The sequence below is a fragment of the Rattus norvegicus genome, chromosome 4, assembly GCF_036323735.1.
Source record: "Rattus norvegicus strain BN/NHsdMcwi chromosome 4, GRCr8, whole genome shotgun sequence".
Classification (NCBI taxonomy): domain Eukaryota; kingdom Metazoa; phylum Chordata; class Mammalia; order Rodentia; family Muridae; genus Rattus; species Rattus norvegicus.
The window spans coordinates 132,072,937-132,093,801 of record NC_086022.1 but is presented as its reverse complement, the minus strand read 5'-3'; the positions used below and the strand labels follow the sequence as shown (position 1 = coordinate 132,093,801).

The following is a 20,865-nucleotide window of genomic DNA, read 5'->3' as shown; positions in this document are numbered from 1 at the left end:
AGAGAAAAAATGAACATTAGAGTCCATCACGCTTCGGGGAGGTATCTGAACTTACCCTCCCTCTTGACTGCAAACCCCAGTACCTTGTTTACCTGCCTACCAAAGACACAAGTCCTGAGGCCCCTGGCCATCTCTGTGCACAGCCTGAGGACAACAATGCTACACAAGTGACCAGATGTGCTACAGGATAAAAGTCTGTGTCACACTCCTGTGGCATTCCCCCAAAAGGCCCTAGAAGTTTATTTATTTTCCGTATAAAAAAATTGGCTCAGTAAATTACAATAAATCACAAAATTTCATACCATGTATCTACTAAAATTCCATAAAAATAAAACTATCAATATGAATAAAACTATAGGATAAAATAATTTTTCAATCGAGGTGGAAATATCTATGTAGTGTCCAAGACTAGTAGTCTATGTAGTGTAAAAGACATTCATGACAAGAAACACATAATGAAAATGTATTATTATTATTATGCTTTAATAAAATTATATCCAAATGCTAAAAATAACATATTTATTTTGTTTCAGAAAGTTCCTTAACATGTAATGGTCCAAGGAACTCAAAAGTGGAAAGAATTCACATATACAAAGGCTTTTAAAGATTTCAACATATCCTAAAGATTTAAAATAGGATGGCAGTTAATTAATAAAATATGAATTTAATAACATATTACCTTCCTTGAAAATGCAAAATGAACAGCAAAGTAGCATACGTGTGCAGTAAGTATAAATCATAAAGTCACATTCCAAAGTGGATTTACAGGCTGATTCAGACTTAGAAGCTCTGCATGCATGTGTAAATCCACAAAGCGCCTAGCAGGGAGTGTATGGGGCAGGCACACTTGCCTGAAGGGGGATGAACTTAGGGAAATGAATTTTCTTTTAACTTTTCTCCTTTAAGCTAAAATAACGCCAAAGTATTTTTTTTCCAGTGGCAATATATACAACAGACTCTAACTAAAGACAGTGATAGGTGATCAACTTCACCACTAGGCTACAAGAAAGGAGACTGGAGCTATCAGACAATACTTCAACTATAGGAAGGGACCACAGTGACCTAATCCAGGATATCAGCTCTCCTGGGTGTCTTCTGCAGCCCCTAAACATGAAACAACTTCCTTCTTCTGGTTTCCCCGGCACTCCCTATAGACAGACAGGGAACGCTGGGCAAACAGCATCTATGCTTTGCTTATTATCTTAACATTGTATACTCATCCACACAATCAAAACATTCCCTAGCCATTGCTCTGTGAACCTAAAACCACCAATTCACTAGTGCAGAATCTAAAAAGAGCAACTGAAGAAAATGTATTTCCCACTTTGAGTATGTCTTCAAAGCTCAAATGTACTTTCCTAAGCCAAGAAAGACTGAAGATAGCTATTTAGAAATAAATAAGTGGTCTTACTATTCAGAGCCTGTCAGATCCAAGCATTCTCAGAGAGAATGATCCTTTTGATAAAAACAGGAGCAAACCTTTGTGCAGGAGCAAAGGGAGCTGTGGACTAATCGTGCTAATTAACTGCACAAGACGAGTCACTGGCTGCAATACCAGGGGGAAAATCCTTTCAATTAATAGTCTAGCATCCCAGAGACAAATTAAAATGACTAGTTAGCAAGCCCACTAAGGCTTCATACTTTAACCACAATAAAAACATCATTTAAAGTGTCATCTATAATAGTCTATCAGGAAAAAAATAATTCTGACCCATACAATTGAACAGTACAAATACAGGGAAAACGTATGAAAGAAACAATAGCAAGCATGTTTTATATTTATATAAACAGAGCAAAGCTCAGCTAATTGACAGCTTAACAAAGGATTCTAAAGGGGTAGTGCAACAGAAGCATTGGGGTTACTTAACTACGTGTGCACGTACAGACATGCGTGCACAAAAGCGCGCGCGCACACATACACACACACACACACACACACACACACACACACACACACACACACACACACACCCTCTAGGATATTTCTGCATTATGAGAAATGACTACCGGATTTTCAACCTGGTTCACCATCTTTTGAGTGTCCACTTCTCTTAGAAATAACTGAATCTATAATTACCACCTCATTGACAAAGACAAACACAACTAGATTTTACTCTTTTCGCAAGACAAGGGAGCCCTGTTTGTGAAAGACTGTGCAAGAGTTAGTATGGAACCCAAGTTTATATAAGGAATATTCCAAATGGCTAGAAAGACTGCTTTGAAAATGAGGACTTACTGACAAGCCACTAATGACATACATGGAGAGATGGCCACTGTGTCTAATTTTAATTGCTGACTGAGCTCATCCTTGGGCCCATGAACCTGAGCTCTAGCTAGATAATCCTAATTCTGTGAGTATGATTCCTTTTAACCTGATTATGTGAAGTTCATTGATTCAACAAATGGCTATTGCTAGGTGCTGTGGACACCCAGCTCCCAACCCCATGGTTAAGTCCTGGCCAGATTAATTCTTCCCAGATGCCTTCATGGTGTCAATTATTTGGACTGCTAGATTCTTATTGAGTGCTACGTGGGAAGGTATACCCCTCTCCCTCAGAAAGATAAGCCCACAGGCATGGCCATGAGTGCACTGACACATGCCTGACCCTGTAGCTGAACAAGTTCCCTGAGTATGGGACTTGCTCCATACTAGTCAAGGAAGAGGGCCACAAAGTGAACTCAAGTTCTCCTTCAGCCACCGCTGAGGAATGTGAGCTTTAATGAGCCATTCAGCCTCTCTGAGTGTTCCCCAAAGCTACCCCTAGACACTCTAAGGACTGAGTGAGTAAATGTTAAATTATTCAATGTAGCATCTGGAATGCAGCATAGGAGCAAAGGTAGACCCTTGTGTGGCCTCCATTCCTACCCCTTTTGATAAGTTTACATTTTTAGCTTTCAAAGCTTCCTCCTCTAGGATGATAAACAGCTACTGGACAGGGTCCTATCTTACCGGGCATATTTGTAAGTACAAATATTGTATTCTTTTAGCTTTAGCAACTGTTTAAAAAAATCAATATTTAGAGACCTTTACAATTAACACAGAAATGATGCTCTTCCAGGCATGTCAAGACCAGCCTGGGTTGAGGTTAGGATCTACACTGTTTTACAAGTGTTTCTACTATATTCTTTAAATGCAACTGCCAGTCTCTTGTTAACAAGACACCTCACATCCTAACCTGCCCTCCCAAGCACTTCCCACTTATTCTCCTATTCAAATTTACTCTCCATTCCTTCTTAACACTATATTCTATTTCACCTTTTTGGAAGATTCCCCCACCCCCAATATCTTACTATCTACCTGATCTCTGTGGATGCTCTGAATGAAACACAATTTAAAGCTTAAATGCTAACTACTACACATAAGAGAAAGCACATAATGTTTGCCTTTCCGGTACTCATTGACCTCACTAAGGGTGATTGTTTCTAGCTCTATCCACTTATGTGTGAAATTCATAATTTCATTTTTCTTGACAGTACCAGGACTGGGCTACAGTTTTCTTAGTCATTGACCAAAGGGATTTGACAGATGCTCCTCCCACCAACACCATAGGCTATTGCCAATTTGATCAGTTACACTTCACAACCTGACAGTAAGATCCTATTGCCAAAGACAGCATATATTCATGACATCAAGAATGGGGAGGTTGAGCTAGTGAACAGTTGGAGGCTTTACTCTTACTGAATAGAATTAGTACTGCTGGACAGGGTTATATATGCTAACAGAGAAGAAAAATAATCATCACTCTCAATCAGCTACAGACCCAGTGAGCTATAGCAGAGACCTGCCTATAAAGCAGGCCACTGGGACAACAGTGACACATGTTATCGCAGTAACCAGACACCTTTTAAATTGGATTTAAGGCCTACTCCATGAGATGGAACTCCTATACAACACTACTACGTGGAGGCTAAAGGTGTTAGATATCCCCAGACAGAGTTAGAGATGACTGTGAGCTACCTGACTTGTAATCTAGAATCTCAGGTCTTCTGCCTGAACACTCTTAACCACGAAGTCGCCTCTCAATCCCACTCTTCAATTCTTGCTCACTCTGTCCAATGTGGATTCTCGCTCACACCTAGCTACAAGCAAGAACTTTTTAGTCAGGTAGGGATAGTACGTTCCTTTAATCTCAGCTCTCAGGAGGCAGAAGCAAGAGGATCTCTGTGAGTTTGAGGCCAGCTTGGCCTACAGAGTGAGATTAAGGACAGCCAAGGCTAACAGAAAGACCTTGTTTTGAAGAAAAGAACAACAAAAAAAAAAAGACTGTTTTAAAAGGCATAAAGTTGGGGTTGGAGATTTAGCTCAGTGGTAGAGCGCTTGCCTAGGAAGCGCAAGGCCCTGGGTTCGGTCCCCAGCTCCGAAAAAAAAAAAAAAAGGCATAAAGTTACTCTATATCTACTCACATAATTCCACAGTAACAAAGTAAGTTGTCTGTCTAGACAACATTGTACTAGGTTAAAGAATATTTAAAAGCTTCAGGTTACAATAGTTCAACAATCTCATGCTTAGAATATATCCACCAAGATCCAAAGTTCATAATGCCAGATTGAAACCCAGATGCAAGTGCACATTATCACATACAGATTTGTAAATGGGTGGACCCAGTACAATAGGAAGGCAACCTTACACCCAGCCATCAAGGCTTACTGTGCCCTCCCATTAAGCGTGGCCCACTCAGCATCCTGTGCCACCACCAACTTCACCTGGTAAAGCCATTGTCCCTTCCTTTCAGCTCATGAATGCACAAGGCAGGCCTGGCTAGTCAGCCTATCTGTCCTCTGTCAATAGGGTCAGAAAGGGGCCTACAGTGGCACAGTGAGTTCCATTTTTGACTGAAACTAAGGCAGTATGGTAACTCTCCGTGACAACCAGAAATCTGGGAGCAAACCTTGAATTTTGTGCATCTATCTCAGACTAGAACCAACAATGCGAAGTAAAAACAGTACCAAGGGCTGCAGGAAACAAAGAACAAAAGGGAGGGCACTGTGTCTAGATGGCACATAAAGGGATCAAGGCACCCCTGAAGTCCATGTGACTCTGGACTACCCCCTAAACATTGGTTCAGAAAGACCAGTCCATTTCTTCTCTAGTTTAAGCTTGTTTGATGTGTCTTAGAATTCCACAACTGGGAAATAAGAGTATCGCATACCGAAACATAACCAGATTCAAATCTATACAATAACTCAGTGAACGTCTGTCCAGTTAGACTAGGCATTCAGAATAGAAGCTGTGAATCTTCACATTAAATTTTACAGCTTCAGTATAGAATATATTTTTATGTACTTGTCCACTACCAAAATCAAAGACTTCGTGACAGGATTAGAAATAGGAAAAAATATGAAATATTATCAGTTCAAACAAACAAACAAACAAAACAAAAAAATTACAAACCTGAAGTTAAAACATCTATAGAGGGAAAAATCAACAGACTTAAAGTGTATCTATGGCGTATATCTATGTATCTATTTCTTGTGTTTATGTGCATTGCGTGCGATCACACAATCTCAGGAATAACTGCATATTCTTTCTGACATGAAATCTAGCCAATAAGATATTTATATGCAAAGAAATGAACATGTGGACACTGTACAGTCTGGTGTACTTTTATAGGAAATTTTAGCAGCTCTCTAAAATGAAAAATCAACATTTAGCCCAAGACAGTTCACATAATGTGGTGGTTATTCATCCCTTATCTAAGGTGCTTGAAGGGGTCATGGGTGTCATCCAATTCTGTAAATTTTACATTTACACACACATAATGAGAAACCTTGAGGGCAGAACCAACTATACACTTGAAATCCATTCATGTACTCTTTATACATATAGACTAGAGGTCATCTTGTATAATAGTTTTAGCTAAACCCATTTTTGATGGCAAATTGTCAGAAGAGGTCAAGTGTAGATTTTCCCTTATGACATAACAGTGCTCTAAAAGCTTTGGATTTCAGAGCACTGCAGATTTTCTGGTTGAGGATGTTTAACCTGTCCTCCCTTCTGCTGGCTGTATCTAGTCACACTGCTACCAGCATTGCCCAGCTTTCCATGAACCACAATGGCTACATGCCTAAATCTGGTCAGTGATGCTTAAGAAGGAATGTCTCCAGGAACTGACAGACACTTGTCCTTGAACCATCTGCCATGGTGTCTCCTGTAATGTGACTATATTGATGTGAGATAGAGTGGGAATCATTGTGAACCATAAGGATGAGCAGGAACTTAAGAGTCAAGTGGTGTTTGTCCCTTTTAGACCCAGAGGAGTTGATTCCATTGACAGCAGAGATGGTTATATCATATTTTCATTCTGTACACTTTCCAGCACACAGACAAGTGTTTGCTCAATAAGCAAATTTCATATCTCTCTTCTAACAAACACTCTGCCTCTTTACCATCTTTGAATGGTCTTTACCATCAATGAATCTATGCAATGACTCCCTCCTCCCCTGGACAGGTGCCTCACAGTCAACTATGAATTAGACTAAAAGAAAAATACATCTGACAAAAAAAAAATGCAGTATCCAGAAGAACCACAATGCATTAAATGCTCATCACTGTTGGTTATTGGCAATTCAGAGAAAGAAGCTGGGAGTGACTCACTCAGCATAAAGCCAGATGAATAAACCAGGTTACTTGTCATTTCCAGTGAAAATATAGCCAAGATGACAGACAAGAGAACGAGCTCTGGTTCTAGCCCCCCTTAGTCTAGTCCTAGCTCTGTGACACGCTCATTGGAAGACCTTTGCAGGGTTTGTATCTCCTGAAAGCTTGGTTTCTTTACGTGCAAAATGGCAATAGAAGAAGACTTTGTGACAGGCAGTAGCTGTAAAATTTCCTTAAGACAGTTAAGTGCTAAGTGCTAAGAACAGAGCCCAGAGACAATCTGGCCAGTGCTTAAAAGACATGGCAAATTATTTTACATCGTGTGTGTATGCGCATGCATGTGTGTATATGTGTTTGTGATGGATGTGTATGATTTATACATGTTCCTGTGTTGGAGTATAGGTACATGAATGTCATGGCATGAGAGTCAGGGTCAGAGGACAACTATGGGTATTAGTGCTTACTTCCTATCTGGCTTGAGACAGGATCTCTTGTTCACTACCATACATGCCAGGCTTGCTGACCCATATGCTTCCAGGGGTTCTCCTATCTCCACTTCCCATGTCACCACAGGAACTCTGAGATTACAGATTCATGCTACCAAGTCTGGCTTTACATGGGTGGGAGGATCTAACGTAATTCCTTACCCTTTGGCTGCAAGTGCTCTACCCACTGAGCCATCTCCCCAGTCCAACACTGTACTTTGAGCCCAGAAAGACACATTTGCTGAACATCTCAATAGCCCCCAAATAGTGAAAGCTCCTGGGTTATTTTCAAGACAGACAAGAGTCTAGAATGCTCCTTTCTGCTTTGGTGCTCACTGGCTTTCCTGGAAGGAAACACACAATTAATTCCCAGGCAAGGGAAAAAGTTAATGGAAAACAGCCCAGCACACATGTTTTGTCAAAGACGTTTGCTAGAAAATTCATCCCTCCAAATTCAGAGAGTGTGGAGGGATGCATATTTCTGTTAAAAATATTATAGTTGACTAGAGAAATATCTTAAAAAGGATTAACTTGGGGACAAACTCAGGTCTGTCCTAATGCTGCATCTGCAAGGTAAGTTTGATCTGGCTTCATCCCTCTGCTTGCTTAAGACCAGAACTAAAACCATTGCGGGCGGTAGGTACCTTCCTTCCTGCAGGTATGCCTCACAGAGAGCAGGCACTGCCTTCCCAACTAGGATCTGATTTACAAGGCAGAGCCTTATTTTTAAAGATTTCAGCATAACGGTATTTCAAACGTATACGTATATGTACTTTGTTCATAAAATGCTCTATCATTTTAGAAAGATGAATAATTAGCTGTTTTAGTGACACAGGGGGGCGGGGGATGAAAAATGTACAAGGTATCCATGGAAGCAAACTTCAGCAGGAATAGCAGCGATTTTCACAAGTGCCCTTTACAGGACTTCGGAAAGACCCATCAACTGCGAATGATGGACTGTTAACCCACGCTTCGATTTATGGGAAATTCATTTTTAAGAATCAAATTCTAAAAATAGTTCTGCTACATCTAGTATTTTTCCATTCTTCTCCCTGTCTTCAAGCCCACCTTCGCCAGCGATGGAACGAATAGCTTCTGTGACTTCATCAGAGCCCCTCCCCTGACCCAGGAACACTTAGTAAATAATTACAAAGCTCCAGAAGTGCTTTTTGCATACGTTAATCTGCTTGGGAGCTGGTTCACTTGGAGACCCAGCTTTCAGTATTGGTTCCTAATCTAAGGGAGTAAAATCGAAAGCGGGCGCCGGAGGGGAAGGGGTCTTATCTACTTAGTCCGTCTCTATTCAGTCCTCCTATAAAACCACTACTTAACCTTGTTTGGCATTTCTTTTTTTTTTTTTTTCTTTTCTTTTTTTTCCGGAGCTGGGGACCGAACCCAGGGCCTTGCGTTTGCTAGGCAAGTGCTCTACCACTGAGCTAAATCCCCAACCTTGTTTGGCATTTCTATGACAAGGAGATTATGCTGATGTCTGAATGTTTTGTTCTTGCCATCAAGAAAAGAAATAAATCAAAAAAAAATTACAAGAATACAAGTCGGAACATATTTTTACAATGCTACTACTACTATTCCATGATCATGAAACTAACAACCCCACACACACATACACCCCCACACACACACACACACACACACAGAGAGAGAGAGAGAGAGAGAGAGAGAGAGAGAGAGAGAGAGAGAGAGAGAGAGAGAGATCTACAGCGTTTACAGCAGGGCAGTTTGGGGAAATGTATACTGAGCATGTATCTTCCTAAAGAAAATGCCTTTTTTATTTATAACAAAACTGGGCTGTGATCTATTTCATAACTATGCATCAAGCTCTACTCTGCCCTCACCCATCTTTTTAACCTCAGTATTTTTTTTCCTGTCATTATTAATGACCAAAACTCCATTTTAAATGAGAAGGCTCCGTTTCGATCCCTCCTCCCCAAATGAGCTCTTGCCCCTTATCACACCCAGTCACAAGAGGTTACAGCTGCAGCTGATTAAAGCCACAGTTGCACGGTGCCAGCCAGTATTTCTAATTCCCAAGCCTTCCTTTCTGCATCAGAGAATGATATGTTTCTGTTAAGTGGTCCCAGAATAAAACTTCACTTACAGATACAAGCTTTCAAAGGAGCGGGGAATGAGCATCTCAAATCTAAGCGTCTCCATCTTTCTTTCCTTTAAGGTGTTCTGCAAGCCCTTGGCGAAGAGTGAAAGTCAAAGTTACTTCTGGCACCGGCTGTGTCACTAGGGGTGGCTCCTGATAAGGCCCTGGAAACTCCAATCCAAACACAGCTCCACGCTAGAATGGAGCCTGGTGTCTGTCTGCAATAGCAGACCTGCTTAATCCAGTACCTATGGAACCTGAGGGGCAAAGCGCTCCTTGTTCTGCACAGGGGGGGACACTCCTCGAGCCAGGCCAGGCCAGAAATGTACGCAGCAGCCAGACAAGCTCTGGCAATGCTGACTGGACCTTCCCCAGCTTGGGCACCAGTTCAGGCTTGCAAGAGACGCATGCTTGCAGGGGACAAGTGTCATCAGAGAACTTGAAAGAAGGAAGTCACATACTGGTGGATTTTTAACACTTAACAGACTCATAAAAGCAGGCAAGGAAGGCTAAGTAGGAGACTAACTGCCGTTTCAGCTGGAATCTATCAAACAGCCTAGCATGAATCTCTGTCTCTTTTAAAACTATACACACAGCTTTGGTTGCTGGACACAGAGCACAGCCTGCAACTAATGGCTGTGTGATGCACACAGCTTTTTTCACCCTTACATCTACCCAGGAGTGAAGGAGGGCTGTGCTGGCCTCAGCCTGGTGGCGGGAACACACAAGCTGCTTCTACTGGTAGCAGTCTCCTTCAGCACACAAACATCTTTAGACCAAACATCTGTGTATTTTAGACTGGCCTCTGATCAATTCCGAATACATCGGTATACAAGAAGGAAGAAAAACAGCAATACGTGTTCTCAAAGAGAAAACACTTTAAAATGCAGACATGACAACATCAATATTATCAAATATTTATGCTACAGACTCAGCGCACCAGAGCTGCCTGACAGAGTTCTGAAAAGAGCAAGGTTCTCCCTGTAGCAATTCAAAGGTCATAACAAAGACATCTGACACTGACTAGCTGTGTCCCCTGGGCAAAGGACTTTGCCGTGTCTTACGGATTATCTTCAAACTAAATGGATAGAGAGGCTTGCTGTCTCCGTGCATCGAAATTCTACAATGTAATGAAATTATATTTTGTAAATGGGCCTCCAATAATAGAAAATACCCAGCCAGGGATTTTAGCCAAAGAAACTCTGTGTGCTCCCTGTTCATTTATTCTGTCAACCACTCTCCTGCTTGATAAGTACGCACTGAATGGCTACACTAGTTCAAGTACCGGACGGATTCCGAAGATTTTATAGCTCAGTGGGAAACACATACTAAATAATCATATTAGTTCATGGTTACTCTTATGGACGTTGCTACAAGGAGATGAAAACAGTTAGATGAGGTCAGATGGGGTTTTCCTTAGGCAAGATCTCGGGGCTGGGGCTGGGGCTGGGGCTGGGGCTGGGGCTGGGGCTGGGGCTGGGGCTGGGGCTGGGGCTGGGGCTGGGGCTGGGGACGGGGCTGGGGCTGGGGACGGGGACGGGGACGGGGACAAAGAAGAGTCTTCCGCTTAGTTGTGACAGAACATGTAAAAGCCTAAAGTGGGAGAGTGAGCGGGAAACGCTGCTGACCCTAGAATAAGGGACAAGCATGGTGTGTATGAAACCCAAGCAGTGGCCAGGCCAGACCTTGTTGGATCTGTCAAGCCAGCAGGACAGGTCACTGATTTAGTCCCAGGGTGGGATAGAAACCACCAAGAGGTTGTCAGTAGGGGACTGATGAGCTCATAGTGGGATTTTATATCTGGTTGCTATGTGGAGAAGCAATGAGAAGACAGGCAATATAATCTACATGGCGGTTCCAGCAGGAGGTTCTAATAACTCAATGAAGTTAAGAAAGATGGTGCGCACATTTTTTTGGTAAAGCTAGTGGTCAGTAAACATAAAGAAGGAGAAAATTAAATTGCACCACATCCCTGATGAACAGTTATATTCATACATAAGTCACTAGGTTCTTTCTACCTGCAGGGGCATCCCTGGGTACTGTAAGAGGACGACCGGTGCCTCTCCTCCTAAGAAGCTGCTCCACACGGGTTCGTTCGTGGTGTTCAAGAATCCATGTTAGGATCCCACCAGTTACTAATTCAGAGATGTGTGCAAAAGCACTCAATTTTCTCTACTCCAGTTTCCTCACCAGCCAAAGGAGAAGGGATAATAGGCTGTCTCATTGCTGATTTAAGACAGGAATGAGATAATGCAGCCAACATGTTCACCGTCGTTGACCCATAAAAAAAAATCAATAGGAAAATATCCTGTACAGCTCTGACTGTGGTCAGCAGTGCCTATTTTGGGTCAATGCTGACCCACCTAGAGAACCAAGGGAACAGAAAAGAGTGAGAGAAAATATCAAGAGACACAAGACAGAAAAAAGAGATAAGCCTTAGTGTGTGGAGTTCTGTGAGGGGTTGGCCTTCAGATGATCTAGTCAGACTCTATCCCGCTTGGATACTAGCTTAAACTACACTAAGTTATTTCATTGTTTAAGGTCTAAAAGTGTGATTTATTAATGACTATCCACCAAAAAAAGCTAGTCCCCTCCATTGGCTCTCAAACATTGACCAAGAAAGCCATGGGGTCAATTCCAGACACTACCACACAACACCAAATGTTTCCCTGGTTGGTCTAGCCAACAGCATGTTCTGAGTTTTCATTTTAGTCAACCCACTGTCCCCAAAGACTCATTCCCTTTAATTATTTCCATATATGTTTAAATAAAATTACTGTTAAAGGACATGTGTACAGTTCATTTGTGATATCTTAAAAAGATTTTTGATGCTCTCAAAGAAACTTCTTGGACTTAGGACTGGACCTAAGGTTGATCTGAATGGCACATGTGTCATCATCTATACAAATATCCCCAATACAAAGACATCTCACAAGTCATCACCCAATTAATTATTCAGTAAATGTCTCTGGGGAGCCCACCATGTCCACTAGGATGAATAGACCATGGTCTGATGGTCAATAGTTTCTTGAAGTGAAAGCATAATGTCTTAGTGGCTGGGGAAAAGCCTGGGTAATGAAGGAGTGCTTGCCCTCTGCTGAGGACATAGCTCAGTGAGTGAAGCCTGAAAAGCTGGGTGGAGTGATGCACACCTTTGATTCCAGGACTCAGGAGGCAGAAGTAGGTGGATCTTGTGAGTCAAAGTGCCTGATCTACACAGTGAGTCCCATCCTGGCTGGCCAGGGTTACAGAGTAAGACACTAAAAAAAGTGTTTGCTGCCCAAGTTTGAGGACCTAAGTTCAATCCCTGAAGCCACATGAAAATCCAGATATAATGACAGGCACCTGTATTTCTAACACCACTATTGGAAGATGGGACGCATAGACAGAAGTGGTCCGGAGTTCGTGGATCCCCAAATTTGTCCTCTTACTTCCACATGAGTGTTGGGACACATATGTGTCTGCATACACATGCATGCGTGCAAACATGTATATTAACAGATATATACATGGGGGTGGGGGTAAATACAGTCTTTAATATTATTCTTAAAGGGTGCTTGTTGCGCAGTCATGTGGACCAGTTTGGGTCCCAGCACCCACCTAACAAGCCCAGCGACTTCTGGACACCTGTAATTGGAGTTCCAAGGACTATGGAGATGGGCTCTCTGGGCCTTGCTGGCTTTCAGCATTGATGGTAAAACACAAGCCTCAGATTTAAGGAGCAACTTTGTCTCAAAAGGAATATACAGCGATAGAGGATGGCACCCACTGCCATTTTGTGACTTCTGCACATATGTACACACATGGCATACACACTTACACAAATACACACACAAATAAAAGTAGAATTTTATTCACGTTATGTGTACGCATGTTTTTGTATATGCACACACACATGAATGTAGAAGACTGCAGAGCCCTGAAGAAGGTATTGGATCCCCTAGAGCTGGACTTACAGGCAGCTGGGAGCCACTTGATGTGAGTGCTGGGAGACAAATTTGAATCTTCAGCCAGAAAAGTATGCATTCTTAATTACTGAGCCATCTTTCCCACTCCACAAATAAATAAGTAAATCTTGTCAGCAACTTCATTGATATATTTACATAATCTATAATCTATATTTATACCTTGAGTTTGTACACATTTGTATATGCATGTGTGTGCACACATGTAATATTTACTTGAAAACTATATTTTAAAAAAATGAGTTGAAATCTGTATGTGAGGTGGATAAAATACAAAAAAAAAAAGCAGAATAAAATTATTACCTGCCTACCAATTCACTTCAAATAAGAATTATTTCTCCTTGTCCTAAATTGTAGTAAATCAACTAGTCATCAGAAAGCTTGGTGACCTTTCCAAAACAGGGCCTTAGCTAAAATGGAATTTAAAAGAGTCAAGGACAGCTTCCTTTTCCTAGGGAGCTAAACTGGGATCTAGTCGGAAGGAAAAATCCAATCACTAAAGAGAGGAGATAAGAGTCTTCACTTGTTATCCTGTCTAAACTGTATCTCAAGAAAAGCAAAGCTGTGCCTTTACCAAAGCTCAGGATTCTTCCTTTATTTAGAGATCAAATGATCACTATCCCCAAAGCACACCCCCTTTTCTCCTGAAAGTCATCACTCTTTTTAATGAACTCCCCAGCCAGACAATAGCATCTGAGTGTTTACTGTGTGCCATAAGCTATAGGGACCCAGCCGATGACTACCTTTTGCACACAACGTAGGACTTATCCAGCTCATGTAAAAACACCTAGTTGTTACCCCAGTCAGTGGCTCTCAAATCAGTGTGTGTATCAAAAGCACTCACCCTTCAACTTACATTATACCCTTTCATAGGAGGAAAGAGAGAGAGAGAGAGAGAGAGAGAGAGAGAGAGAGAGAGAAGAAGAAGAAGAAGAAGAAGAAGAAGAAGAAGAAGAAGAAGAAGAAGAAGAAGAAGAAGAAGAAGAAGAAGAAGAAGAAGAAGGAGAAGAAGAAGAAGAAGGAGAGAGAGAGAGAGAGAGAGAGAGAGAGAGAGAGAGAGAGAGAGAACAGGTCCTAAAAATACCAGTGTTAAGAGTCCTTTTCAAAACAAATAAATCAATGATATTCTTCAAGGGTCTGGCTCAAGACTCTATTTGTGGAAGGGCATCTTTAGAGTTCAACACTGAAACCATGGCTATACAATATACTATAGATAGAGGTTGAAGAGGTAGCTCAGGAGATAAGAGCACTGGCTGCTCTTCCAAAGGACCCAGGTTTGATTCTCAGCACCAACACAGTGAGTCACATCCATCTGTAACTCCAGCCCCAGGGGGTCTGATGCCTTCCTCTGGCTTCCATGGGTACCAGGCATTCAAGTGGTGCCTGAACATACATGCAAGCAAGATGCCTATCCATGCCAAACTTAAAAACTAAAGACGATGTAAATATAGCCCTATATATTAAAGTCTGTATAAGTCATCTCTACAGAAGGCAGGAAAATATAGAAGAACATAAGCTCTCTTTACTCGCTGAATAAAACTTGCTTGTACCTTTCAACTCTGTAAAGTATTCACTACAAATTTCCATGATATGCTTTGAATATTTATGAAATCCTTAGGTCATCCAAGAAGAGTAACAATGTGGTAACAAAACTCAAAAAGCACCTTCAATAGCTGTCAGCATCTCTGATGCCCCAGGACCATCAAGCTTGTTACCGGGAAATCCTTCCCATGGGCCCTCTACCTTGAACATGTCACTGTGTAAGACTGAAATGAAGACTGGAGACACTCTGTTCTCCAGGGCTGACACAAACCACTCCATCAAAGGGACATGCGGAAGCAGAATGCCCAGAGCCCTCTACACTTCCCACCCCCTTCTTAGAACTCCACCCAGGTTGGTTCCTCCTCCCTTGGATATGAAATCTGTTCTTGTTTTCTTTGTTGAGACCGGGTCTCTCTACATAGCCCTGGTTATCCTGGAATTTACAGAGATCGACCCACTTGTGCCTCCAGAGCCCTGGGATTAAAGTTTTGGTAGGTCTGTCTCCCTCCCTCTGGCAAGTCTTCACTGACTGTTCTTCCTAAGGAGAAACATCCGCTTCTGGGTTGAATTCTATAGGCAAATGGTGCTGACTTCCTCTGACAATACTTAGTCAACCTTGTAATCGTTTTAGCAGGCAGAACCCTTTATGTTTATTTTATTCATATGTATTTACACATGTTTATTCTCAGTACCTGGCAAATAACAAGTGCTGGATAAATATTTTCTAGACGGATCGAAGGCTGGACAAATGACTGACACAAATGAAAGTCAGTAAGCAGAGATGCATTGCGTATGATCTGATGAAGGCATTTAATTAGTTACAAAGGAACTCAATGCCAAAAACAGGACACACAATCGTATATGCTATGTAGACACTTTAAAAGGGCAAAGCACAGCTTCTTTTTGTAGATGAAAGACTTGAGTACAGTGTTTCAGGAGCTAGAACTGCAGTTCTATTGAAAGTGTCACAGCATGACTAGAAGAAATTTTTGATGACTACCTCTCTGCAGAAATAACTCCTCAGTAGCACTCCATCACGTTTATCTCTGCCTATCTTGTTTCTATTTCTTTCTCCTTCCACAAGCAGACCTTGCTGCTACCTCAATGATATAACAACTCCTCTGGAAGACAGCTCTCTGTCCCTGGCACCCAGAGAAGCCCTTCAAGGCTGAAAAGATGATCAGAGGAGAATCAGGTTACTGCAGGTAAATCTGATGTACGGATATCCCAACATTCTTAGGAAATTGGGTAGAGGATGCAAGCAGCTAGAGGGAAAAAAAAAACTTAATGTTTAAAACAGGTTCTGTCCTGAGAATAAAAAAGGCAATGAACAGACTGGGGTCTTACAATCTATCTGTGGGGAGTTTTTAAGGAGGTAAAGAAGGAATACATATTTAAAATATTAATTTGGCTCTTTAGTAATCAAAACATCAGATTAATCCCCTAGCTCCAATGATCTCATTATCTCTGTTAGAGAAATTCAAAAGAAGTACCTGTCCAGGCATCAAAGGCAGCGACCAGCTATCTGCTATTAACAGTTGGCCATTGGTATTTGTAACTAGCACATCACAACCTATGTAAGCCAAGAGGGTGACACAAGAGAAAGTTGGGGGACCTGACATGGTAATTATGCTACTTTGATTATCTGAGAAGTTTGGTAAAATGCCATTTGCTTTCCTTATGGGGTAAGTAGAAGCAGGAAGCTGTTGTGGAGGGGTTGGTGATTCAGTGTGTAACTTTATGGTACAGTTTTCTACTGGTGAACCTGTTCTTCCCTCTGACTCTTAACTCTTAACCATGGGCTTCTCTTAGCAGCTTTAAAAAAAATGATTAAAAGAAAAAAACGTCTGCCTATAATCCCAGCACTGGAGGCTGAGGCAGGGAGATCATGAGTTTGAGGCAGTGAAGAGACTGAGGAAAGGGATGAAGTGTGTGCGTGTGGGGGCATGGGGGGTGGGGTTCGATGAAAAGAGAGGAAACAGAGAGAGAAAAAAGAACACAGAATCCCTCTGCCTGCCTTTCAAGGGCAGCAGGACTAAAATGGGAAGTGCCCCTCCATCAGTACCATGGAGCACAGCAAGCCGTTCCTTCCCAGCAAGAGCACAATACTGCATGCGGACTTTTAAGTACCCTAATGTTCAGCTATCAAAGGTGGCTTCACAAGCTGTCTTGGCTGTGGTCTTGGTTGCTGAAGAGAATGAACACACCTTCCTCTGTCCCCTTCTCTCAGTGACATGCCAGGACAGCAGCAGCAGAAATGCTCCTAGATCCTATATAATCCACTAGAGGCGCTGGAAAGAGATGGACAGAAAGAAGGATGGTAACCTGGCCAGCTGGGTTTTCTGGTCTGTGCCAAATAATGGCCTTTCCATTGGCTAAAGCTTCAATATATGGAAGGTGGTGTAGTAAGGCCAGGGTGGAGCAGCAGCAGGGACATCAAACATCAGGGTAAAATGCATCCCTCAGGGTCTGTGGTGATGCTGTGTGTAAACTGATCTCCAACCAGCCTTGTAAGATGTATAGAAGCACACTGCCTGACGCACACCAACGGGAGTACCATAGATGAGTTTATTCCTGATTTAGGTGTTTCTTTCCACTTGCTGTAAGGCAGAGAGAGGGCCATGAAATTTTAGCCGCAGCCTCATCAGACTCACATTGGTGGTATCTTAATGAATCAGAAGGCCATGTGAAATGCCAGGCCCATGCCATCCAAATTATAAAATATCACCAACACTGTTCTGGCAATGATGCAACCACCACTGTTCACTGTACAAGTCCACATCCATGTGCCAAGAGCCGAGCGGCCAGTAGAGAGGGACTGAGTCTCACAGATATTGATGTTACAGTCGATGATGATTGGAAGCCACTACGTTGCAAAAGCACCAGTTGCTACAAGATGTGTGGTCAGGAACTAAGGCAGTGGTTTCAACCATAAGCAACAAATCTCTTAGCAGCCCGCTGTTTCATAAACATTAGTAGCTGTCTCTCAGCTGGACTCAAGTTCAGCATCATTTTGCCAACTAAGAGTACACTATAAACTTACTCAATGTGGACCCAGAAGCATGCCTGCCCCCAGGATGGCCTTCCCTGGGCAAGTCATTTAATTCCTAGAGATAAATGTCATACTGAAAGGAGATGTGGCAGGAAAAGTACTGAGCAGAGTGCCTGGAAAACAGCATCCACTCGGTGTAGCCCAAGGAATAGAAACTCTATTTCAGAATGCAAAGCTGGTGTTACACTGAGTAAGAACTTTGCACTCTAGAGCAAAGAAAAATCATTATTCAGAGACAAAAGTTCTGACGTTTGCTAAACCTGATGTTTGAAGTGACTCCATGTAGCCAAAATATATGGAAGTTCAAGACAGGGCCAGTGAGACCAGAGAGATAGCTGAGTAGTGAGAAGCACCCCATGCTCTTGCAAAGGAACCACTGTGAGGTTCTCACCACCACACAGAAGCTCACAATCATCCTAACTCAGCTTTTGCAGATTCAGTGCCCTCTTCCAGGTCCCATGGGTGCCAAGGACAATTTAGAGCAAATACACACGTGGATGCAAAACCCTTATACACATAAAAGTAGAATAGAACTGAAGAAGGGACGCAGTGGAAGTGTGATGTAATAATCCTAGTGGATAAGTAAGACCCACAACAGTGGTAGCCCTCTGTAACTGCTGCTACCATTTAAGTATGTCATGGCTGGCTCAGCTGCAGACTAAATTCTGGCAGAAGCCTTCTTCTCTGGCTCTGTGTGTCAGCTATGCTTATAATTTATATTTTTATTATATAAACATAAAACTGGAAGTCAAGTGGGAAATCTTGTCTTAAATAGCAAACTAGTATGATTCAAAACTGGTCAAAACACCTCTCTGGACTGTCTGCATTCGGTAGATCACCTTACCCCAAATCTGTGTTCGTAGTCAAATTGCCCAACTACTTGAAGCAGCTCAAATACTCTCATTCCTGTACTGATGACATCTACTGCAGTTATGCTGAGCAAACAGGATTTAAATTGGGGAAAATAATATTTGCACAGAAATCCTTCCTGTCTGTTGATTAAATCCAATCATTCATAATAAACTGGATACATATTAGCTCTCTGTACCTGATTCACACTCTAGGGAGTCCTGCTATAATCAAGCCATACATTTATGTTGATAGTAAAAGTTAAAATAACCAATATTTTAAATTAACAGTCTGTATAATTTTAAACAGTACTGCCGTGAAAAGTCAGAAAGGAAAAAATACATCTTCGTTATAAATGTTAAACTTCAGGCTCTTTATCTAGTGCCCAGCAAGGCTGCTTGTCTCTCCTGTGAATAGTTATTTAATACTCATAATGTACAGATACTGCAGACCAGACTGAAGATATAGAACTAATAATTATATTAATCTAAGTTTTTCTGGCCTCCAATGCTAAAATGATGATTTGTGTTTAAATAATAACAAAATTATGAATAAAAGGTAGAAAAATTAAAATACTCTTATTAAAACTCATAGGGTCATAGGCTCAACAAATAATTGAGCACCTGCTACAGCTCAGGTTCTAGGTGACGTGCCTGACATATGTCAGAATTGTGCCACAGACAGAGAGTCTTAGCAGCAATGTTTAATGTTAACACTAATCACTTACTGGTTTAAAGAGATAGCTTGGGAATTGCATAGTCTATAATTGTCACTACTCACAATGATATTGCTATTAATAAAGAGATCATCTTCCTAATACTGGGTCCAGTCATCATTTCTTGCTGTGTTATTAGGGAATTGGAAAAACTGGGGAGTGGGGGACGGGTGGGCAGTAAGTAAGATCATATCTTTGGCTTATCTGAAAGTTGAGCAGAAGGAGAGACAGATGTGGAACTGCCATACTGTACCTCAAATTTGCAGATTATATCTCATGGCGATGCAATCTCTTTACTTAAACAAAGGCGGCGAGGAAGCAGGAAATAAGGAGACTTTCCAAATATGAACACATGAATGGAGCACAGAGCTGGGCTCTGCCGCTCCACAGCCCACAGCCCTCTGTCTCACGTTTACGAAAGCCACTCAAGGATCAAAAGAGGGAAGCAGTCCTAAAATTAGAACCTGGGGCTGGAGTCCCTTCATTCCTGACCCTAACCCAGGCCCGACTGGATTTCTGCATTCCGTGAAGGCATGGACCATATCTGTTCAGTTTACCCCTCCACTCTCTACCCATGGACTCCAGTTCCACCAGGGAGATACTCAGCAGCCACTGGGCAGTGGGTTAAATGATTAATTCATTAGCATGCTGCTTTCTCAGCTACCCGTGGCCAGGATCTGACTTTGTAAAACAACACAGAAGAGTTTGGCAGCCTTTCCTGAATATTCACAGTGACCAAGAGTTAAAGTAATGGTAGTTATTAGAAGGGAACTAGGAAACACTGATGCCCTTAAATCACCTGCTTTAAAGGGGGCCTGGGGAAATGTGAAATTGCAATGATGTGTTTTATAAAGCAGAGCTGGACTGCTTGGTAGGTAAAGGAGCCTTCTTTCAAGCACCAAAATCCAGTCCTGGGACCCATGTGGTTAAAAAATAAAAAAAGACAACAGATTCCTGCAAGTTGTCTCCTGACCCCCACATGCATGCTGTGCCACAAACACATGCAGAAATAAATAAGTTTTAAATGTAAATAAAAGAAGTCCTTGTACCTAAGAGACAGTTTACACATGTTAATGGGGAAAAGTGTGAGAAAATGAATGATTGTAGGTGGGTTCCGAAGAAAAGCATGGTCTTTGAAGCTTAACAGATTCCCCCTGCAAAGTCAGTCCTGAGGGAGGGCTCCTAAGTGAGCAGTTCAACGTAGTCTCAAATCCGGACACACTGACTCCACACTAAGTAACCTTGGAGTCACACACTGAAAGGGGCCTTTGAGAATTCTTTCATCTCGGGCAACATTTCCGATGCTAATGTGTTTCAGCCTCTCAACACTTGCCCATTGTTAAGCACAAAGCTCGGGCCTCTGGGTGTCCCAGACCACATACCTTATCTGAACACTTTCTTCAATTTCATTATATTTGCTTTACATGGACTTGTGCTTGTGTCTAACCACTATATAACACTCCCTCAAATTATGTTCAGTATTTGAAGTGTTACACTTTTTCTAGAAGCAAAAGCAAGGAACTTAGCAGGGGAATAGCTGGAGTCTGAG

At 42.0% G+C, this 20,865-nt stretch overlaps 1 protein-coding gene across 10 annotated transcripts in view; it reads right to left on the bottom strand.

Annotated features, from left to right (window-relative positions):
• Mitf (melanocyte inducing transcription factor) overlaps positions 1 to 20,865 on the bottom strand; it is a 212,115-nt gene that overhangs the window by 83,989 nt on the left and 107,261 nt on the right. Inside the window, exon 1 of one of the 10 annotated variants that reach the window (XM_063285573.1) lies at positions 9,200 to 10,615. In XM_063285573.1, the coding sequence (XP_063141643.1) occupies positions 9,200 to 9,255 (56 nt within the window). In that variant the 5' untranslated portion in view covers positions 9,256 to 10,615. 10 annotated transcript variants of the gene reach the window in all.